Source organism: Malaya genurostris, chromosome 1 (assembly GCF_030247185.1).
Source record: "Malaya genurostris strain Urasoe2022 chromosome 1, Malgen_1.1, whole genome shotgun sequence".
NCBI lineage: Eukaryota > Metazoa > Arthropoda > Insecta > Diptera > Culicidae > Malaya > Malaya genurostris.
In genome coordinates, this window is record NC_080570.1 from 14,169,148 (window position 1) to 14,192,974 (window position 23,827).

General features: G+C 36.1%; 1 protein-coding gene across 5 annotated transcripts in view; it reads right to left on the minus strand.

The window, feature by feature from the left end:
* The window catches only part of LOC131432989 (papilin), a 221,649-nt gene that overhangs the window by 30,041 nt on the left and 167,781 nt on the right, over positions 1 to 23,827 (minus strand). For all 5 annotated transcript variants that reach the window (XM_058599701.1, XM_058599693.1, XM_058599716.1 and 2 more), the window contains 4 exons: positions 23,311 to 23,475; positions 2,884 to 2,944; positions 2,437 to 2,615; positions 2,239 to 2,299 (listed from right to left, as the gene is read on the minus strand). In XM_058599701.1, the coding sequence (XP_058455684.1) occupies positions 2,239 to 2,299; positions 2,437 to 2,615; positions 2,884 to 2,944; positions 23,311 to 23,315 (306 nt within the window). In that variant the 5' untranslated portion in view covers positions 23,316 to 23,475. The remainder of the gene's footprint in view (positions 1 to 2,238; positions 2,300 to 2,436; positions 2,616 to 2,883; positions 2,945 to 23,310; positions 23,476 to 23,827) is intronic.

Genomic DNA, 23,827 nt, shown 5'->3' on the forward strand with positions numbered 1-23,827 from the left:
TCTTATTTATCAATCAGCTGAAAGCAAACGCAACGCTATCATTTCCTCGTCTTTTCCTGTACCGTTGCTGCTTGGATCCTATCCAAATAATCAGAGGAATGTGCCTCTTGAACTAATTCGTTCTAAACGGGTCGATTCGACTGACCTGTGGCATTACGTATCGCCTTCGACCACGTGATTGAGATCCTAACAATGTGGAACTAGATTTCGGCTGGCGCGGTTCGAATTGACAAATAAAAGTAAGCAAATTCATATACATTGTAATCATGAACATAATTAAACTGTTAATTATTGTTTGGATATTTTCGATTACATTTATTCGGTTCAGGTACTGAAAAGAAGAAAATAATATGACCACATTTCTGAAATTAAAATTTAAACCAATAAAGAAGCCGATCTGTTTTCACTCTATTTGAAATAGTAAATAATAGATAGAAATAGATATTTTTTTTTATTCAATAATATAGTATAATTTTTAGGCACACTGCTTAAGCTCTAAGATGCCAAGGGTATTTTTAATCTTAATTAACCACTAACTTAAACTAGAATAATATCATTAGGTAATGGCGTATCGGGGTCGAGGTTTCTTGAAAATCCAGCTTTCAAAATTTGATGATGTTTGGACACACAAAAATATTAGTTGGAAGATACGACATGTGTAAGTTGATAAAAATGATCAATTCTGACCTTAGTTTATCAAATCATCTCAAAACCAACTTTATAATAACAATTTTCCAGATGAATTCCAATTGAATTAAGTCTAAATTAAATTTTCAGTTGTTATCAAGCCAAACATTATATGTAACTGAAATGAAACAAAATTGTTAAATCAATTAACATTTTTAATATTTTTAACTTTCCGCATTAGCAAATCTTTTTTAATATCTCCCATTTTCTATCGCCTTCTAATTTCGATTTACTTTTGTTATATCAAATAAATACCATGCAGCTTTCAATTAATTTTTTTTTAATCTGACTCGTACATAATATGTAAAACGCACAAAATATATCATGATATATAAAATATCGCATTAGAATAAAGATTATCAATACTAATCTATGATGCTATCGATAACTACTTTGAAATAAAAATTAACGCACTCGAAAATTCAAAGTCGATGGCAATAAAGCTTTCGACCATTTCTCATCGAGTTCAGTCGTTTATGAGTTCGATTGTTGTGATTTCATAATGCCAAAAATTCTCGGTCATCTAATACTTCTTCGAATGAAGAGCTCTATGATCGAGTTCGAATCGGGAACCACAATACGAAACATGATCCGTGCGATACAATTTTAGTCGAATCGAGATACATAATGCCACCCAGGTTTTGGTATTGATTTACTGAACAGCTCTCCTAAATAATAGGGTTTCTTCTATAAACCTCAACAATATTAAGGTCCAATATAAGTCGCATCTATTCTTCATTTATCACAGCCAACTAAGTTTCATTTAGTGTGTACAGCATTCATGCTATAAAACAATACGAGCATCACGTAGTCTACGTTTAGGCGATTGTTTATTGGAACTAGTTTTGCTTGAAATCAACTCAAAAAAATGTATGATTCAAATAAAATTCTAGTTTTTTTTTCAATATTTCAATCGAATGAGTTCATTTTCCTCCACGGGCTGCCACTTCAGTAAGAGTCAGCTGAGCTCGTTCGCCACGTGCTGCGTGCCACCTGACGGGGGCAGGAATCGATTCGCCAAGGTAAAACCGGCTCTTGCTGTGCTTCGGTTTGGTTCGGTTCACGCGTCGATTGCAATTCCCCTCATCCTACCCCGGACAGTCGACCGACCGACCGACCGGCACAGGATATTTAACACATACCCGGCGCGACTGCGAACATAATTGCTTTCAATTCCCGAAAAGCACCGCAGCACCCCGGTACGGGATTGTGTGTGATTAGCGAGAACGATAAACATTAATTCCGGCGAATGTGCGAAAGTGCTAAAACTGCTCTCTCTCTCCCTCGTATAAACATCATCATCATCATTTGTTTCTATTCCCGCACTCCGTCAACGGATCTAAGCCGGATAACCTAAACAAACCGATCAGGCCGGCCGGCCAGCCGCCCGTGCGTGTATGTATGTTTATGACCTCAGTTTGCTCATTTTGCTGCTGCTGCTGCTGCGGCTGCGATTGAGTTTAATTCCCCGGTGCGTATCGCGAAATTGTAAATAAATATCAATCCGAGGCCCCGACGAAATACGGCCGTGACCATCTTCTTCAAACCTACCTGAATATTGCAAGAGAAATACTTTCGATTTCCTCCTCGGCACAGTGTCTGACCATCTGGACTGTGTTTGTGTGTTCGTGTGTGTAGGTGGAACCCGGCACCGGAAAACGATCCAATTTGAAGGAGATGAACAAAGAAATTAGAAACTATTTAGTATAAACTTCCAGCCAAAGTAGTTTGTAGATCGTGTTGTGTTACCTCAGATTGAGACACTCGCGCTCCTGGAAGGCCACACCGCCGCCGCACGTTCGCGAACACTCGGACGGGGATCCCCACGGTCCCCACTGGTCATCGGGCGAATCGTCACCGCCCGGAACTATGTAACTCTCTGGTAGATATAGATTACTGCCATACTGTCGTTTGTGTCGGCTGCCAAACTGAAGAAAGTTAATTAATAAACGGCGAATTACCAAGGGGTTATAGGCGTACGGAATGTCATTATTGTATCAAGGAAACAAACCAATTAGTTAGGATAAGGTAAAACAGATGAAGTACAAAGCATCTGGAATGCGCATTCCTTGCTTGTTTACCAAATTCGCTAGGATTTACAGTTGTTTGTAAATTGCCAAAAACTTTCTAATGGAGATTTTAATTGGTTTGTTCCACATTCGGTGTGTGGAAAGGCCGTATCTGTGTTCAACTTACCCGCCTTGAATAGGATAAACTAATTTGGTACGCTACTATAAATACTATAATTTGTAAATATCTGAAAAGAAACGGAAAAGAAAAAAATCTGTTAGGTAGTGATTTTGGCAATTTGCTTTAATGCTTTTAATTTATTCACCCTCCGCCCCACGATGAAAAACACGTGTAAAATTTCCATAAACTTTGCCGTTAACTTCTACTGTTTGGTAGCCAACTTACGTCAATCGAAGTAGGCTGACCAAATGGCCAATATTTTCCCGTCAAATTGTGACTTTCTTTTGGTATGAAGCAGTCAATAAACTACCCGTCAAAATTCACAGAGAAGCAGAGTTCGAAAATGAAATTATTTCTGCCCGCGAAAAGCATCACTGCATTGGAATTGAGCATAAATAACTTTCACTTTCGAACAAGAGTTTGACAGGAGGCTTTTCGAACGCTATGAAAAATAACATGGACATGATTGGCAATAAAATCGGCGGGAACCATAATTTGGTTTGATCGAATCTTCGAATAATTAACGACTAATTCGTTCACACTGAATTCGATTTTTCGGCCGAAAACCAGTTTTTTGGCTTTCGATTTTGCATAAGAATTAGGATCGACGTCTCCCCCTTTGAAAGCGAGATTTGATTCGAAAATGACAGCATAAAAATCACTGTTTCATGATTGATTGAAAATACGATCGATTTTAGAATTTTATTATCAGTTCAAATTAACATTCGTCGGGTAGGTCAAACCAATTAGAGTTCGAGAGTCAGTTTCATTGTTTTATTTATTTTATCAGGAAACATATCGCAGAAGCAGAATTGAATCTCGTTTCTCGACCATGTAGAACCTTCGTTTTTCTATCATCAAATTCATTTTACTCTTACATTCAAATAATACATTTTCGACTGTTTTGTAATATAACATGACACTAACTAATGTTTCAGTAATTTTCAGCGTGTAAACATTATTGGAAGTGTGCCTGATTCTAGTGAACAATTTAACGCTATGATTTTCGAAATGTTCCGTACTGTCCCCACCAGTGGGCGCTACTTCATCTTCAGACTTCTCACGGTTGGGTAGCACTGAGTCATATGAAAGCGTATCCGGACAAAAATGTCGTATCTTCACACGAACGTTATCGGTTCAACCGAACTCCAGGTCGAATCGGTATGGCTGCAATCGATGCGTTTGAGCCGTGCATTACGAGAAGAACGGCCGGAATAACACATGGGCTGAAAAGTCCCGGGCCTAACAAAGAGAACACGGTTTTTTTTCGTTCAAAATTAACTTTATTCATCAACGTAATCTCCATCGAGAGCAACGCAATCACTCTAACATTTCAATACCACTTTTGTAGAACGATTTATCTTTTTTCCTCAAAATAGGTCTCAGTTTCAGCGATAACCTCTGCATTCGTGGCAAAAGTTCCGGCGAGCGCTTTTTTTTCAGGTCTGCAAACAGCCAATAGTCGCTGAGAGCCAAATCTGGCGAATACGGTGGATGTGAGAGCAATTCGAAGTTCAATTTATGTAGTTTTGCCATTGTTTTGATTGACTTTCGACAACGCACCATTGTCTTGATGAAACAAAATTTTTTCTTTATCATATGCGGTCGTTTCTTTGCAGTTTCATACGCTCCAATAACGCTATATAATATTCACTGTTAAGGGTATTTTCACGCACATCCCAAAATACCGCAACCGATTGTTGTGCTTTTGGGCGCGTTGGACGACGTTCCACACAGATGACGATCGTTTTGATTCCGGAGTGAAGTGATGAATCCATGTTTCATCCATTGTCATATATCGACGCCGAAATTCCGATTTGTCACGTCTAAACATGGCCAAACAAAGCTTTCAACACTTTGAACAGAGCTTTCTCACAGTCAAATGCAATATAAAGCCAACACGTTCTTGATTTAATGTTTTCTGGTGTTACCGCCTGATTTGGACGTTCGCTGCGTTCTGCATCATCGGTAATCACGTTTGAAGCGAGCAAACCAACGTTTTATTGTTGTTTCTGATGGACCGGTGTCTCCATAACACTTTTCAAGCCATTGCTGTGCTTGAACGGTATTTTTTCCCATCCAGAAGCAGTGTAAAATTAAAACACGAAATTGTTCTTGAACCATTGTTCGGAAAATAACAAAAAGTAGCGTCACTCTTAGTACAATTACTCACAAACTAATGAGTAGAATATAATAAAATGTTAAAAGCTGTCTTTTAAAGGGGAGTATTCACTGAAAAAAACGGTGTCTGCAATAAAACTAGCGCCATCTATGTGTTAGGTCCGGGACTTTTTGGCCTATGTGTTACCAAACGAAGACATGATAAAGTTATTCTCCTGCATGATAACTCTCGACCTCATGTCGCAAAAGTCGTGAAAAAATAGTTGGAATCGCTTAAAAAAAAAAGATAAAGATAAAGGGGTTGCTTTCAATAACAGGATTTTTGACATATTTGTCATATTTTTGTTCGATTTTTGAACAATGTTTTTTGTGCATTTTGTGTCATTTCTGTGTAATTTTGGTGTCGTTTTAGTCATATTTATGGTATTTCGATGATATTTTATTTACACTTTCATGTCATTTGAGTGTCTTTTCGGATCATTTTGAAAAATAACATTGTCATGTTATATTAGGATATCTTTTCTTTGCATCTTTTTTGTCATTTATGTTATTTTAGTCATTCTTGTGTATTGTTCTACCATCTGTTCACTGCATTTTAGTTTCGTTTTTCTGTAATTTTTGTTTACTTACTGTAATCTTTTACCATTTATCACACATTCTTTTTAGTTTTGTTCTTTCTCTTGCGTAAATTTTGTCATCTTCACTTCTTCTTTCTGCCATTCTTTTTTTTGTTAGCTTCTTTTTCTAAGAATTTTTTTTATATCTTGTTTTTGTATTGGTGTATTCTTGTTGTCTTATTGTCATTTTTCTGTTTTCTTTCGTGTCAAATTGACAACATTATTGTTTCTTCTGTTCTTCAATTTTTGCTACTGTTTTCTGTCATTTTTGTATCGTTTTTATGTTAACTCTGTGTCAGATTTTGTCATTCATGCAAATTTTCTAGTGTTTAAAGTGTATTTTAACTTGTTTATTTTTTTTATAATTTGTATCATTCTCGTGCCATTGTTTTTTGTTTTTGTTTCTTGTTGATGAACTTTTCGGTTACTTTTTCTGTCATTATTATTATTATTTTCTTGTTATTTTTGTTTGTTTTTGATATCATTTTCCTATCACACACACACACACACTATTCGATCATTTTTATGTTTTATTCTTAAATTGCTGTTTCTTGTTTCCATCAGTTTTGTATTGTACTATGTCAATTTGGTGTAATGTTAGTAACGTTCATTGTCATCTTTGTGGCATTTTGTATAAACTGTTATGACATTTGACTTTCATTTTAGCAACATTCTCGTGCCTTATGTTTTACGTTTGATGTCATTTATGTTTTTTATGTCATTCGTTTTTTCGTAATTTTTGTTTTTTTTTTTATCATTCTTGTTTATTTATTTGTTTTTTTTTTTGTTTCTTTTTGATGAACTTTTCGGTTACTTTTTCTGTCATTATTATTATTCTTTTCTTGTTATTTCTGTTTATTTTTGATATCATTTTTCTGTCACACACACACACTATTCGATCATTTTTATGCTTTATTCTTAAATTGTTGTTTCTGGTTTCCATCAGTTTTGTATTTTACTATGACAATTTGGTGTAATGTTTGTGGTGTTTATTTTCATCTTTGTAGCATTTTATATACACTTTTATGACATTTGACTTTTATTTTAGCAACATTCTCGTGCCTTACGTTTTACGTTTGATGTCATTTATGTTTTTTATGTCATTCGTTTTTTCGTAATTTTTGTTTTTTTTTATCATTCTTGTTTATTTATTTTATCATTGTTGTTTCCTTTTTTTGTGCTTATGATCAATTTTGATTTTGTGTTGGTGTATTTTTTGCGTTATTTTTGTTAATTTGTGCGACATTTGCGTGGTATATTTTAATGGCATTGCAGATATGATTTATGACATTTGAGGGTTATTTTAGTAACATTTTCGTGCAATTTCGAAGTCATTTATGTTAATTTGCGTTAATTTTTTATGTCATTGACTTTTTCTGACGTTTTTCGTATTTTTGGTTTTTTTTTTGTCATTCTTGTTTACTCTTGTCATATCTCTGTCTTTTTTAGCATTCATAATTCTTTTTTTTTTGTTCTTTTAAAATTTTTGTGCTGGTATTTTTTTTGTGATATTTCTGTCATACTTGTTACATTTTCGTATTTTGATTTCCATTTTTATTACCTTGTTATGTGTTTTTGAATCAATTTTTCTGTTGTTTTAGGGCCAAATTTAAATCATATTGTTTTCTTTATTCTGCCTATTTGTAAAACTTTCTCTGTTCTGTTTTACTTTTTTTTTGTCATTTTATGTCAATTTTGTGTAATCTTATGCCATTTTCTTGTCACGTTCCAGTGTTCTAGCGCTTAAAATTAATTTTTTCTTGTTTGTTATTTTACAAATGTTATAATTCTCGTGTAATTTTCTTTCTATTTCTTGTTGGTGCACTTTTTGAGAACTTTTCGTGTTAATTTCTGAAGTCTTTGTGAAAGAGTTTTCCATTTTCATCCAGTGAGGTTTGAAAGAAATTGGCTCTGAAACGCAAAGTTTCGTTCATTGTTTTCCAGACGAGAAGAGATTTTTTTAAGAAAGCTTCGCACATAAAAACTCTCCGACTCTCCATTTATTTTACTGAAAGTTTTAATCCCGTTGTTGTCAACCAAAAATTAGTCCTGGTCGGATCTCAAGCATACGATAATTGACTTGTAAGACCGTCACTTTACGCATTGAACCTTCAGTACAATGTTTCGCAATTATCTGATTTTGGTATTCTGTCGTTCATTTAATTCATCATAAACAATCGACAAAAGAGCTGATTTAGATAAAAGAACAAAAAAAAACATTGATTGGTTAAACCACGGAATTATCCCGCATTGATCTAAACGGAAATTTTGCAACAAAATTCGATTGACCGTTTTGCCTCTGGCACTAACTAGTCAAACAGGCCTTTGTTACTAATCGCCCAAACAATAGTTCTGACATAGTTGCTGAAACTGGCCACAATCGCCAAATACAATTAGTTTGGTTTTGAATTGACTGCTGATTTGATACCCTCAGCAAATATCCATCCAGCATGGGTCTGATGCCTGATGCGTTGACCGACCGTGCAAATAAATATCTCGAATCTCGACAATGATATCGATGATCATCGCCTGAACCGACCAGAAGTTGGGGAGGGGGTCGGGGTTGGTAAGGGTTATAAATTTATTAATTAAACAAGCTTGTTTGACCGGCTAATAGGAGGAGGACTCCACCTCCTCGATGATGCCCACGGATCATGGATTTGGGAAAACATCATTTAATGGTTCATTTGCGCTGTATTCATCAGCCCAGTTCCTCCCCTTCTCCAGTGCCATTGCTTTTCGCACATTTTGTTACCGGCGTCGTGTTTAGCCATTGTCAATATTGTGTTTCCTACTACAACAATCAATCGCCTACGATTCGATGATCCGTGTCCGTGGGGTGTTCATTGAAATCCAATTCAACCGTCACCAACTGCTTCACGTTTTTTGCATAGCGATTAGAGTTGAGAGAACTCGACGCGATTCGAAGTTTTGATTCTCTGGGCAGCCGATTGCCGAAAACTGTCAGTATTTATTTTTGAATTTTTGAACTTACAACCACCGCCCAGTGTGTGTCACGGAAGTTAATTTAAAATTAATTTCTGTCCAAAAATAAATTAAAAAATTTTCCACCCTGACAGTTCCGGTCACCGATGGAATTACGACCCAGGTCGACCATAATTCATCACAACCGGACGGGCACGGCAGGTTTCGTTTTCCAATTAGTTAAATGAACAAATTAAGGTACAATTTTCGAGCACATTGGTTTTAATCCGAGCTTGGGCTGTTAATGCATTAATGCAATAATCAGCACGCAGGACCGCCATGCAATATGTCGTAACAGGGATGCAGGATAAAACGCAACAACAACAAAAAAAACCGAAAGATCCCTTCCATAATCGCGTTCTATCAGTTGTTCGGTTCGATCAGCGAAATAAAATCCATTTACACAACCAATTTGCGGGCGAGTAGAAACCGTAGTAGGCCGAGCTGATTATTTACTTCAGCAGCAGTACATTAATCGGTCAGTTGACAGATTTTTTTTTCGCCCATTTCACACGAATCCTACGCGGGTTGTTACGCTTCGAATTTGCATTAAGTATGTCCCCAACCGAGTGCTTAAAGGGGGGACGGGTGACGTAGGGAATGACCGAATTAATGTGACCGGTGTTACTCCGAACGCAGCGGATATGTTTTTTTTTGTGATGGTGGTGGTGTGGGTCTCGGTTCCGCGGAACATGTGAAATTTATGCGTTTTCGGTGTTGATAGCGAGCTTTGCTGATTTGACATGTGATTCAGTTCTCTCTGTCTCTATCTCTAACTGAAAAAATCGTATTTTTTCTAACAACAAAATTGCCGAAACAACCAATGAATTAGATGTTGTTTAGTGCTTATTTCGCTAAAAGTATTTCTTATCATCGGAGAATCTTTATTGTTTATTGTGGAAAAGGGAAAAGCCCACTGGAACTAGTTTAGTAAAAAACATTCTCTCCAACAGGCATAAAACCTCCTCTTTTGTTTCATCAACAGATTACAGTGATCCAAATAACATTAAACTAAAACTTAGAAATTATCCAATGATAAGAGAAAACTAATGCTGAATAAACTATTAGAGTTTATTTGTTTATTTGGAGCAGGGAAAAGCCCGGTGGAGTTAGTTTCTCCAACAGGCATAAAACCTCCTCATCTTTTGCATCAACATATTACAATCATTCAAATGATACATTTATCTTAAACATAGTATTTCTAAACTCACTAAAACTAAAACTAATTAGATAGCTACCCAAGGAACAATTTCATTATAACGTTTCGTGATAGATTAAAGTCGATTGAATTGGAACAGTGGTTGAATATTCGGTACATGCTGGCAAAAGTTTTGTTATACCCATAATTAGTTCTAGCATAGGGGATTCTCAGAAAAGAATAGTTCCTAAGATTACGACGATGGATATCAATTTGTAGAAACTGTAAGAGCTCGGAGCAGTCTATTCTTGTTTGGAGGAGATCTCCCACAAAAGCAGCCTTGCTGACATCGCGACGGACAGATAGCAAATCGAGATCAATCAGTTTGCATCTGGCATGGTAACTTGGAAGATTACTAGAACCTATCGAGACAGCTTTTTTTCGAACATTACGGAAATGATGAAGGTCAAATACTTTGGAGCAATCAATAAGTAGGTTCGTAAGAAACGTGGATGGAAACGGAGAGTGTGGTGATGAATATCTAAGTGTAATAATTGAAGAAAATCTGAACAGTCTTTACGAGCTATTACAAGCTCAGTAACAAAAACTACCTTACAAACGTCACGTCAAGTAGAGAGCAATTCTAGATCAATCAGCTTGCAGCGATCTTCGTAGCTCGGAAGGTTTAATGGGTCTCCACACGGAAGATGACGAAGTGAAAAACGTACGAATTTAAATTACAGAGTGATAAGAATAGAAAATTTCAATTCGTAAAATAAAATTGACTCCAAATGCCTTAGAATTGTCAGAAATGTCGATACATAGTGTCATCTCGATTTTTTTATGTTTGAAAAAACTCGACTCTGGGATTTGAAAAAAAAAGAGATTTGCAAAATTGAAATAATTTTATTGTTGTCGAATGTCTTAGAATTGCATGAGACCGTCTCGAAATAATACAAGACCCGAACATTTCTAGCAATTCTAAAACATTTGGTATAAAACAATTTCTATTTCAGAAATCTCCTAGTCGAATTTTTCCAAAAAAAAGTTCGAGTTTACACTATATTTCGACGTTTCAGAAAATTTTAAGGGATTTGACATTAATTTTTTTTTCGATTTTGGAAATCTAAACTTTTTTTCTAAGTCTCAGAAAATCGATTGAAAAAAACCTGTTTTAATCCACATAGTGGTGCAATGATGCCTTTCTCATACCTATAAGCATGTGAAAATCGATTCTTCATAGTGTATCGAAAAGTAGTTAGCAACATTGATTATTGAAAAAAAAAGCAAAAAAAAACATATTTTGACATCAGCTTTCGATATATTGTAGAAAAATTACATTTTCATGCATTTCACTGATTATATTGAAGAAAATCCTAGTTTCTGTGAAACGCTCGCACTTTGGACTTGACATTCTTCATTAAATTCTGCACAGTAACTTTTGTGACTTTCCTGGTGGCAGCTGTCCAGTTTTTTTTTAACTCCTGCATGTTTTGGGACACTGCACTTTCCTTTCAATTGGCCGAAGATCCGGGCAGTTCGGTGGGTTGATGTCCTTTTCCACGAATTGTACATTATTTTTTGACAGCCACTGTAGAACGCAGTTGGCGTAGTGGGCTGAAGCCAAATCCGGCCAGAAGAGTGGAGGAGCCTTATGCTTTCTGTACAGTGGCAGCATTCTCTTCTTCAAACATTCTTCCTCATACACCTTGGCGTTAATTGTGCCCTTCGTGAAGAAAATCGACGACCGCAAACCACAGGTACAAATTGCTTGCCAGACCAACAGCTTCTGCCCAAACTTTTCCATCGCCACCGTGGTGTCAGCGTCGTCCAGGTCCTGGTACACCGATTTCGTATAATATTGCGGTCCGGGCAGCGCTCGAGAGTCTTCCTTGGCGTAGGTTTCGTCGTCGATCAGGATGCATCCGTCTCTATTCTGTAGTATCCGGTTATACAGTTTTCGCGCTCTTGTTTTGGCTTGAACTTGCTGTACCAGGGACTTTTTCGGTACCTTGTGTTTCTTGTACGAAACTACTGAACGGATTGCCAACAAACTTAGCATAGGTACTTCTTGCACTTCTGAGAAGGACATAAGGGTATTTTAATTGGAGAGGGAGCGTAGGAATTGTCTTTAGCATGGGGGGGTCATGAAAAAACTCATAGAATTTGACGAGAATCGATACTTTTTTTAAGACCATAGAGACATTTTGCATACCTTCGATTTGACTATATGGACACATTCACAGTAAGTGCCCTTAAATAGGGGGGGGGGGGTCTGGTTAATATTTGTAACCGCATAACTCTGAAACTACTGAACGGATTGCTATCAAACTTGCCACGGAATTATGGGGTAAAATGTGCAAAAATTGTGAAAATAAGTGCACTAACTTTTCTCAGAGATGGCTGAACCGATTTTCACAAACTTAGGTTCAAATGAAAGGTCTTGTGGTCCCATACAAAATTCCTGAGTATTATTTGGATCCGACTTCCGGTTCGGGAGTTATGGGGAGCTATTATTGCTGTTGATGTATTGCTATAAGGATATTTAAGGATGGGGGAGGGGGTCGTAGCACTAGCCATGCAATGATTCTGTACGCTATCGACACCTTCCTGCGAAGTCTGTTGAAAGGCCAAATTTCACCAAAGGAATGTAATGCCAGGACTTTGCTCAAGAAGGCCTTTTCCTGCTTCGATAAATGAATAAATTTCGTTGTAAATTGTTTTAATTCTTCCAGTTTTTCAAATATTTGAATAAGAGCCTCCTAAAAGGAATCGTACATTCCACTAGGGGCTCTTGCTTTGTAACAATAGTTTATTACCTTCTCCGCTTGTAAAAACCGATAATTGTATTACCCGCCGCTTGTTAACATCGCGTTGTAGTCTTCAGTTTTGTTGTAAAGTTGTCAGTTTTTTATCCAAGCTGAGGTTTGTATGTGTCTGTTACCAGGGGGCTCCAAACGTGACCTCTTTGGTTCGGGGGAGTGTGGAGGATCATAAAAAAAAAATGTATGTGTGTGTGTTGTCAACAAAGAGTACGAGATCTCAGAGATGACTGAACCGACTTTTTTCGGTCCAACCATCTCCGAAAAACCTTATCAAAGATTACTGTTTTGCAAATAGCATTAACTGTACGACTACCTGGCGATTGTAAATAAATTCAGAAGATCACCTAAATTTTCGCCGCAAAGCGTAGCCATGCCGCATCTAAAATAAAACAAAATTTTCGAGAACATTCATCGACACCTCCGAAGGGCCAGAAAAAGTTTCGTGAAGAACAATTAGCATTCCAGCACACTTTGATTTACACTCACTTTTAAGAATACTGCCTCCGCCGCCGTCCTCCCGAACAGAACTTGAATACTTGAGTACAAAATATATTCTCAGTAGGCGAGCAAAGTCCCATACCTGTTCAATGGAGGAGGAGGAGGAGGGAAAGGTGAGTTTGATGCGGTTCATTTGGCCATACATACGTTGTTTGGCGTTAGCTCGACCTAGCAGAGCTCTCTATCTCTCTTCCAGAACCCCACTATAGCACACAACCCTCCCCCACCCGACACGTTTTTCAAGTAAAGGTAGATCGCCGTCCAGAGACTAGAGTTTTTCAATTATGTCAAGTGCTTTTATTTACGCTACTTTGCCCTAAATAAATTGCTTTCGGTTTTCAGAGTTTTCGGAGAGGTGATCCCACGTTTCAACATCCGGCAGGCAGTCCCGGTGTGAAAACAGGGATCTATTGTTCTTCTTCTTCCCATTCCCATGGCATGCTTTGGTTAGTTTGTTTGTGGACCTGTTTTTGGTACAACACAGGCAACAAACACCCGCACTCATTTAACTTAGTCAACTGTTGGTTGGTTGGTTCGCCTCCAGCCTCCTCCTCCTTCAATGTTCTTTCGAGGGTTTGGGTAACATGTGAAGAGGAAAACACATTTTTAAGAGCTTGGAAAAATGAAATGCAAATAAAATTACTGTCCTGCCCGGAATGGTAGTAACAGCTTTCGTTTGTGGTGCCCCCAGTTTTGTGCTGTCCCACAGCCACATTCGTACGATACAGTCGGGATAACGAGGGGGGACATGATTTGCGAGGATACACAAGTAACTCATGAATGACACTTTGCTGGTTATCGGTGAATTTTGGTTGTTGTTTATAACTTTATGGTACTCGAAAGAAATGTAGTAGCTGTTTTGAATAATTTGCCTTAATTGAAAATTTTTATTGTACACGAAGCCACAAAAGTACTGAGTTGTTAAGATTAATTAAAGAAAACCTCAACCTGGATTGAATGGATATAAAGACTGTATCCGAAGAAGAAAATGCAACAGACAAAACTGATTACCGAACATTCACTTTTGAACAGTGCCGCAAAATTTTCATTTTATTATTGTCTTAGAAATGCATGAAACGTCAAAATCGGGTGTTATCACCAAATCTTGACGTTTGAAAAATTTTCGATTTAGAAAAAAATTAAATTGTACCAGATCTCGACATTTCATGCATTTTTAAGACATTTAGCATACAAAATCGATTTCGAAAATCTCAAAACTTGTCCAAGTCCCAGAGTTTACGTTAGAAATTTTTACGTAAAAAATGTTTACGTCTAAATTTCAGACGTTACTTTTTACCTATTTTTATATATATAAAAAATAGGTATAGAATTCGCTCAAACTTTCGAAAAGGAGGGCCGAATGACATATACCAATCGATTCAGCTCGACGAACTGAGCAAATGTCTGTGTGTGTGTGTGTGTGTGTGTGTGTGTGTGTGTATGTGTGTGTGTCCGTATGTGTGTTGTCAACTAAGAGGTCGAGATCTCAGAGATGGCTGGACCGATTTTCATCAAACTAGTCGCAAATGAAAGGTCTCCCCGTCACCCAAAACGCTATTGAATGGTTTTGAGATCGGATGTTTACTTTTTGAGTTATACAAAGCTTTATGTCAAAATTTTCAGTTTTTTGACAGTATCTGTCACAATTGACCTTGAAAACAGAATATGTTTTCAGACTTAGATTCCGCACGGTAATACCTATCCAACAAGCCATAGATTGTTAAAATCCGTCCATTTTTAACGGAGATATCGAAATTTTTCTGTAAGCGACTTTTCCCCCTATTCCAGCAGTAGGAGTTTTGAGCGCTGTATGACAAAGAAATGCTTGGGAGCAACGGAAAACACGATTTTTTATACTGTTACATACAATTGTTTCTAAGAACCAAAAGGATTGTGTACAGCATTCTTTTTCATGACATTTAGCCTCGGACCGATTTTGGCACGGCTCGTTTTTGGCAACATAATCGTTCGAATATGACATATATAAACCAGATGATGGCAGAATTTTTTTTAATTATTTTGTTTTAAACTACTTACAGCAATAAATGCTGGAACAACATAACATCCATATACCATTCGAATCAGTTCGTCGAGATCAGCAAAGGCGTGTGTGACAAATAACAAAGTCAGATCCAACTTCCGGTTTCGGGGATTGTATAAAAATGTCTATTCCACATAATTTAATCAGGTTTATCGGGTTAGCAGATTTGGATAGTCGATAAAAAAATTAACTTTTTTCAGTTTTAGTGGTATTCAGTTGTCGATCAGAAGGCACCTAAAAATTTAATTCGTGCTATGATATCTCAAAGATGTCTTAACTGATTTTCAAATGTTTTGAAACAAATGTAAAGTGTACAGCTACTCAGGTGAATTTATCTGACTTCGGCCATACCGCTTTTAGAATTCCGGTTCCAGTATAAAATCGTTTCTCAAAGCTCAATCGTTTTCTCAAAAAAAGCCTAATCAAATTTCAGAAACAAAAATTTTAATTAAAACAAACTTATATACAAAAATTAATTATTTTATCCAATTATGACTTCCGGTTCTCGAATTACATGATGATGAATTTTTAAAATTCAAACCGATATAGAAGATGACAATCCCGAAAAGCTTCAAAGTTGAACTCAAAACTGTTGTAATTTATTCGTCATATGGCCATACGAATCGGTTTGGGTTATGCTGGTTCCTGAATACCGGCTCTGGAAGTACCTTAAATTACCGTAAACTCTAGAGTGGAACTTACATATCATGGCATGTTTAATCGATTATCACACTTCTAGATTTAAATTCGATCCGATTTGCAGTTTCGACATTACAGAGTAATGAGTGATTAAAATCTCAAATTGTCGCTTAAAACGAGGGTCATTAAAATAATGTCATGAAAACTTAAACACCGAAGAATATTCATGCAAAAAACACATGCGGATTGATAAAAATAGGTATCATCTCACTGCTAGGTGGATTAAACACGTTTTTTACGTAAAAATTTATGTCAGAACATTTTTGCGTCAATATATATTAAGTCTAATTCTGATAAGGAGAGTAGCGCAGCCGCATGGTGTATTGCCAAAAATTTTTTACGTAAATTTGTTCACGTCAGTAAAATAAAAACTACATCAGAAAGTTGACGTTTGCAATTTTTATATCAGAAATTTTCACGACACACATTGTTACGTCAGCAATTTAACATTGAAATTTCTCTACGTCTGCAATTTTACGTCGTAAATACTTACGTCAGAATTTTACATTTTTTTATATTTTTTTTCTGGGATTACATCATATCTGGACGTTTCATGCATAAACAAAAATTCTTTAGTTTTGCGGTTTTTTCTATGCGGACTTCTGAAGTTACGCGATCTGAAAGTCCCAAAGTCGATTTATGTTAATTTTTTTTTTACATTGCACCAGATCTCGCCGTTTCATGCATTTCTAAGACATTCGGCATCAAAAATTTTTTTTTAGATTTCAGATATCTCAAAATTTGTTCAAGTTCCAGAGTTTACGTTAGAAATTTTCCGGTAAAAGTTGTTTACGTCTAAGTTTCAGACATGAACATTGTTTGCGTAACAAATTATGTCAGCAGTTTTACGTAAAAAATAGTCGTATCATTGAATTGCCAAAAAAAATTATACGTAAATTCAGCAATTTTACATCGTAGAAACTATGTTACAAGGCTTACGTGTGGAATTTTTATGTCAGAAAGCTTCACATCAGACATTGTTACGTCAGGAATTTAACATTGAAAACTTTCTACGTCAGCAATTTTACGTCGTGAATAATTACGTCAAAAGTTTTACGTTGTTTTTTCTATACTTTTTGCTAATATTACACCATATTTGGACGTTTCATGCATTTCTAAGACATTTGGCATAAAACAAATTTCTTCTTTTTGGCGTTTTTTACGCGGATTTCTAAACTTAAAAAGATATCTGTACTTCATACTCAACACATGCACATACGCTCATTGACGCGCTGAATGGACAGAACTAAGTTCTTCATCCGTTGCACATTCCGTCAATTGAAACTCAGTTAAACTGTCGTCAGTTTTTACCCTGAACTAACCAACAGCTCTTTCTTTCAATTGACTGCGAGAGCGCCTATCAAATGAATTTTGTTTGAATTACGTGTAAGTTTTGGGAAAAATTCAACTGACTTCTTGGTGAGTTCGGTTTCGTCTAAACTATGTTGAAATTTTGTAAATTTAGGGCAGAAACTGGTATAAATGTTGCAATCAATTTAGTAAAACAATACAAATGTTGAGTTAAGTTTTTTAAAAATCACTAAGTAATTGTAGTAAATTTTGATTTCAAATTTGTGTAAATTTCGAGCAAATTTTGAGTGAATTTCTAATAACATTTGAAAAAGTTTTTGGAAAATTCTTTGTAAATTCTTGGTAAATTGTGTGCAAATATTAGGTAAATTTTAGAAAAAAATTTTGTTTGACTGTCGTGTAAATTTTTGGTACTCTTTGTATTGTCTAAATTCTGTGAAAACTTTGTAAATTTTTGGGTAAATTTCATCATTTGTAAATTTAGAATAAATTCTGTGTGAATTTTGAGTAAATTCAGTGTACATTCAGTTCAAATGTTGCGTGTACATTCAGTTCAGAAAATTTCGAGCAAATTTTGGGAAAATTCTTTATAGAATTTCAGTAATTTCGTTGGTAAATTGTATGTAAACTCTGCGTAAATTATGTGCAAATATTCTGTGGAGTTTGAGCAAATTTAATGGAAAAGGAATAAAGAAAAATTCAAGTCATTTTTTGGTGAGTTCGGTTTCGTCTAAATTATGTTGAAATTTTTGTAAATTTAAGGAAAAAAATCGTATAAATGTTGCAATAAATTTTGTAAAATAATACAAATGTCGGGTTAAGTTTTGTAAAAATTAGTAAGTAATTTAGTAAATTTTGTTTCCAAACTTGTGTAAATTTCGAGCAAATTTTGGGTGAATTTTTTATAAAATTCGAGAAAATTTTTGGTAAATTCTTTGTAAATTCTGGGTTAATTGTGCTCGAGTATAAGGCAAATTTTAAGAAAATTTTATTTAACTGTCGTATAAATTTTGGGGAAAACTAATGTGAATGTTTGGTAAACTTTGTTTTGTTTAAATTCTATGAAAATTTTGCGCAAATTTTTTTAAATTTTTGGGTAAATTTCGTTCGGTTAAGATTTGTAACGATTCCGTGGAAAATTATTTTTCTTAGTGTAATTTTTATATAAATTCTGTGTGAATTTTGGGTCAATTTTGTGTGCGGGTTGCGTGAATTTTAAGTAAATCCAGGGTAAATTTAGTTCAAATGTTTCGTAATTTTTATTAGGTTCTGATTTAAATTAGTAAGTAGTTTTAGAATATTTTGATTTAAAATTTGTGCAAATTTCGGGTAAATTTCTTATGGAATTTGAGTATTTTTTTGGTAAATTCTATGTAAGCTCTGCGTACATTATGTGCAAATAGTCTGTGAATTTTAGGCAAATTTCGAGAATATAGGAAAAAAATTCAAGATAATTTTTGATGAGTTCTGTTTCTTCTAAATTATGTTGGAATTTCTGTAAATTCAAAAAAAAAATCGTATAAATATTGCATTAAACCGTGTAAAATAATACAAATTTGAATTTCAAATTTGTGTGACTTTTGAGCAAATTCTGGGTGAATTTCTTATAAAATTTGAGAAAGGTTTTGGTAAATTTCGGGGTAAATTCTATGTAAATTTTGCGTAAGGTATGTGCAAAGATTGTGTGAATTTTGAGAAAATTTTGTTTGAATTTGTTTGAATAAAATGGTCCTTTCCAGGGCCTCCAAAGCCACTAACGGTCATTATCAGAACCCCAAAAGTAATGTGAAGAACTTATTTAGAGAACTGTCTAAAATTCCTAGAGAACTAATGTAGTTTTCCGAAACTGAACGGTCCTTTCCAGGACTACAAAATCTGAAACGGTCAAACGATATCAAATCAGTTAACATCTATACACATCTCGAATGCAGTCCTACGTCAATCCCGCGGCTATATCTCTGACATTACCTACTACAAGTTTTTCAGTGTAGGACTCGATAAGGATGATATGGAATTTATGATGCTAAACTGCTAATGCACTGATCAGTCGAAGACGAAACGTAAAAAAAGTGCAACAATCATGTGCCTAATGTCGTTTTCGTTTTTAAATTGCACTACACTGGTGTAGCGAAAGCTGCACTGAAACCGTTCGTTTTTACCAATTGCACTACGCCAGTGCTACACTTTTTCTGCACCGATACCACTGGTGTAGCACTCATCAAAAGTTTGGTGTAGCTCTGTGCAATGGAATCATGTATTGTAGTCAATGGTTACTGTTTATGTTTTCGTCATTTTTGTTCGTTTATTCATGCCTCAGTGTAGCACTGCACCGGTGTAGTGCAATTTAAAAACGAAAACGCCATAAGAAACCGATTCCACGCGAGGTTCCGAACGCCCCAAAACGACTAAAAATCTCAGAATCTTCAGTTCTGGAACTTCAGCGATATATGGAAAATTCAGTGAGATGTAATACACAAACCATTTTGATATTGATCAGAAAATTCTCTCCTAACAGCAATTAAATCTCCGTTTCTTCAAAAGCATTGCAACAATCTGGCAGATGATTTGCAGCCGATAACCGATAATTTGTTTGCACAGACCACATCGACAGCGGGAAAGGTCAAAAATGCAATCGCAGTAGGCCGACGGAAAACATTTAACCGTTGCAGAAAAAATGATGAGTGAAAAAGGTTAATAACAAGGTGGGTACGCGCTGGGTATGATTCATGGTTTCGACACAACAGGAAACAATCGATCGTTCTGGTTTATGCTTGAAAGAGTTGTATTGTGCTTCGCACGATCCACCTAGCAGAAAGATTTCATTGGCGATTAATTCAGTCCAATTTTTGTTTAAACATTTTCCACGTCATGCCTCCGATCAAGCTTCGAGTCCAAGTCTGCAATCGTGCAATGTGTGACCCAATTTCGTCGGGGTTGTAATTCGGAAATTTCACCATATTGGACGCGTGTCAAAATTGAATCGGTGCGGCAGCAGCCCGGTTCAGACTCATAAAAATATGAAACGAGTCAATTATGGTTGTACGTCCCAGGTCCCAGGTTTTCAGCATACTTCTTTCTCTTACCCTTTTCTCATTTTCCCACAGAACCACCACACTGCTGTTGCTGGCTGGTGCTACACCCAAAACAAAATAAAAAAGTCCGTATCGGTTGCGATTCATTGAGCAGAAAATGGCACACCCGTCCCGACCCGAGCACAGACAGAACAGATTGGCTGTGAAGAGATTTGCGAAATCCCAACCCCCGACAGATAAGAAGGAACAACGATTGCGCTGTAATATAATAATTGAAAATTTACCTTTGACCTCGGACTGGAAATAAAATAGTTCATTGTTTTATCTTTTTTATAGAGTTAGGAATAAAAGGTACAGAACTCTTATAAATTATTTATTATTATTGCGTTGGGAGTGTTGTGAAAATTTAAGCAAATTTTGTGTAAATTCTGAATAAATTCTACTGAAGTCTTTTTTTACGTGGTTTTCTTACACAAATTTTCAGTTATTCGGTTTTCATGAAACATCGTGATCTGGTACTATCCCGAAATTTTTTTTAAGTCAACTCTATGACACGTGGAAAATTTCCGATTAAAAAACAAAATATTTTTTTGAGTGTACAGCAGATCACGTCGTTTCATGCATTTCCAAGACATTTGGCATCAAACAAATTTCTTTTGTTTTATGGGTTTCCGAAGTTGAGCGGTTGCAAAATTCACTTTTTCACAAAAAAAAACAGCCGGGTGGTTAGTGTTAGAGACATAACTGGAGGACGTGACTACGAATAAAACTGGCGTGCTTTTTTCACACCGACGAATATTTAATGTGAAAAATCAAGGGAATTTGCATTATTCCTCGAGAATTTCTCAAACTTCGCATTATTTTCCCAGATATCTGAAGAAAATAAAAAAAATGCTCCGATTTAAAAGAAGATGCTGGATGATTCGGCGCTCTCCTGGAGTCATTCATAACAGTAATTAAAAGAGTTATTTATATTTTTTGTCTGCTGTAAAATTCAATACTTCAGAAATCATTCTTCAGAGTTCATCTATACGCCACCAATCAATCGTTTGTTGAAAGTCTGTCTCTATGGTTTAGAGTTTCAAGCTGTTATTGTTATGTAAATATACAAGTCTCAGTACACTTGAATACAAATCTACCGATTTGATGTCAGGAAGAAGTGACATCACTCGTGAAAACATAGGTCGATTCAAACCGATGTACTAATGATGTACACTGAGGCTTTTTTACACGGTTTTTTATGTGGTATTTTTTTTCGTTGATTGTCAAAGTTAAACGATTCTTCTTACGCGGATTGCTGAAGTGGTTTTTTATGCGAATTTTCAAAATTTGCGGTTCCTTGTTTTGTCTTAGAAATGCATGAGACGTCGAGATCTGGTGTTATTCGGATTTTTTTAAAGTCAGCTTTCTGACAAAAAGTTTTTTTTTTTAAGAAATTTTTTTAATATTACACGTTTTATGTATTTCTAACACATTTGGCATAAAAAAAACCCCTTCAATTTTTTTTTCTACGTAGTCTCAAATTTTCAAATGTCGTTTTTCCAAAAAAATGTAGATTCCACCTTATCTCAACGTTTTATGCATTTGGCATGAAAAAATGTTCAATTTCGGAAATCTAAAAAACTTTTACAGTTGATTTAAAAAAAATATTTTTTTTAGAATACAACAGATCTGGACGTTTCATGTATTCTTTATTTTTTTTGATCTCTAAAGTTTCGCGGTTTTTACGTGGATTTCCGAAATTGCGCCGTTTTTTACGTGGATTTCCGAAGTTACGCGATTTTTTTATTACGTGGATTTCCGAAGTTACGTCGTTTTTTATGTGGATTTTCGAAGTTACGCCGTTTTTTTACGTGGATTTCCGAAGTTACGCCGTTTTTGATTACGTGGATTTCCGAAGTTACGCCGTTTTTTACGTGGATTTTCGAAGTTACGCCGTTTTTTTTACGTGGACTTCCGAAGTTACGCCGTTTTTACGTGGATTTATGAAGTTATGCGTTTTTTTTAATACGTGGATTTCCGAAGTTACGCCGTTTTTTTACATGGATTTCCGAAGTTACGCCGTTTTTTACGTGGATTTCCGAAGTTACGCCGTTTTTTACGTGGATTTCCGAAGTTACGCCGTTTTTTACGTGGATTTCCGAAGTTACGCGGTATTTTTTACGTGGATTTCCGAAGTTACGCCTTTTTTTACGTGGATTTCCGAAGTAACGCCGTTTTTACGTGGATTTCCGAAGTTACGCGGTTTTTTATTACAAGGATTTCCGAAATTACGCCGTTTTATTACTTGGATTTCCGAAGTTACGCGGTTTTTTCAACGTGAATTTCCAAAGTTATGCCGTTTTTTTGCGTGAATTTGCGAAGTTACGAATTTTTTTTCGTGGATTTCCGAAGTTACGCCGTTTTTTCTAAGTGGATTTCCGAAGTTACGCGGTTTTTTTACGTGAATTTCTGAAGTTACGCTGTTTTTTATTACGAGGATTTCCGAAATTACACCGTTTCATTACTTGGATTTCCGAAGTTACGCCGTTTTTTTTACGTGGATTTCCGTCTTATTGCGTGGATTTCCGAAGTTAGGAGGTTTTTTTTTCGTGGATTTCCGAAGTTACGCGGTTTTTTACGTGAATTTCCGAAGTTACGCGGTTTTATTTTCGCGGATTTCCGAAGTTACGCCGTTTTTTACGTGGATTTCCGAAGCTACGCGGTTTTTATTGCGTTTTTAAAAACGCATATTTTATAACCATACATGTGTCGGTTTTGCACGGCACACTTTGTGCGATAATTCGTTCAATTCATGCGGCTAGAAGTTTGTGCACCTTATTTTGGTACTGAATTTCACCCTAATGCTCGCTCATACCAAACATTTAAGAAAACCTGTAATAAATTACTGAACAATTTTCGGATGCTATGAAGAAAAAATTATGTTGATTAAGTTTTGCCCATTCTTATACAGAGTGAATTTTGAAAAAGGCATCCATATAGTAGTAAAGTAAGACGTAGTCACACCAGAATCACTGTTCAAATGACATGGGAAGGCCTTTTTTGACCGCTAGAGAGATTAAAACGAGTTTTTTTTTGTTATGTGTGAAACTGATACTAAAGTGAACTGATTTGTGATTCAAAATGACCAATACCTTCGAACGGAAAACTAAAAAAGCTCTCTTACCTCATATTGCTGCTAGATAGGTGCTATCGCCTAACGCAAGGCATCCATAAAACAAAGTCTGCGCCCCTGTCGGCCTGCTGCTGCTGCGATTCCCGCTTGATCGCGTCCACGCGGAAGAGTAGACAGTAGAGAGGGCTGCTACTCGATCGTGTGCAGCATTATTATCTGAAGAAAAAAACAAAAACAGAGAAAATCCGTTAATCAAAAGAGGGGGTTTTGCTGTCGATGCATCCGCGAACGGGGATCAATCGAGAATTAAATTTGCATCAATTAATTACTAAATAAACATTGAATGAGCAGTAGCAGCAGTAAATCATCCGTCGAGATTTGCGCACAAAACTGCCATTTTCCGTGATCCGTCAGCGGATCGGAGTTGCTACGGACAAAACTTCGGTAGATGGCTTTCGAGGTCTCTCCGCGTGCCGTAAGCGGAATTATGGCAGGCGCGTGTTTATTGATTGATAGGAAATTCACAGTTGGAATGTTCAAGATCATCATCGATCCTCATCCTCATCCT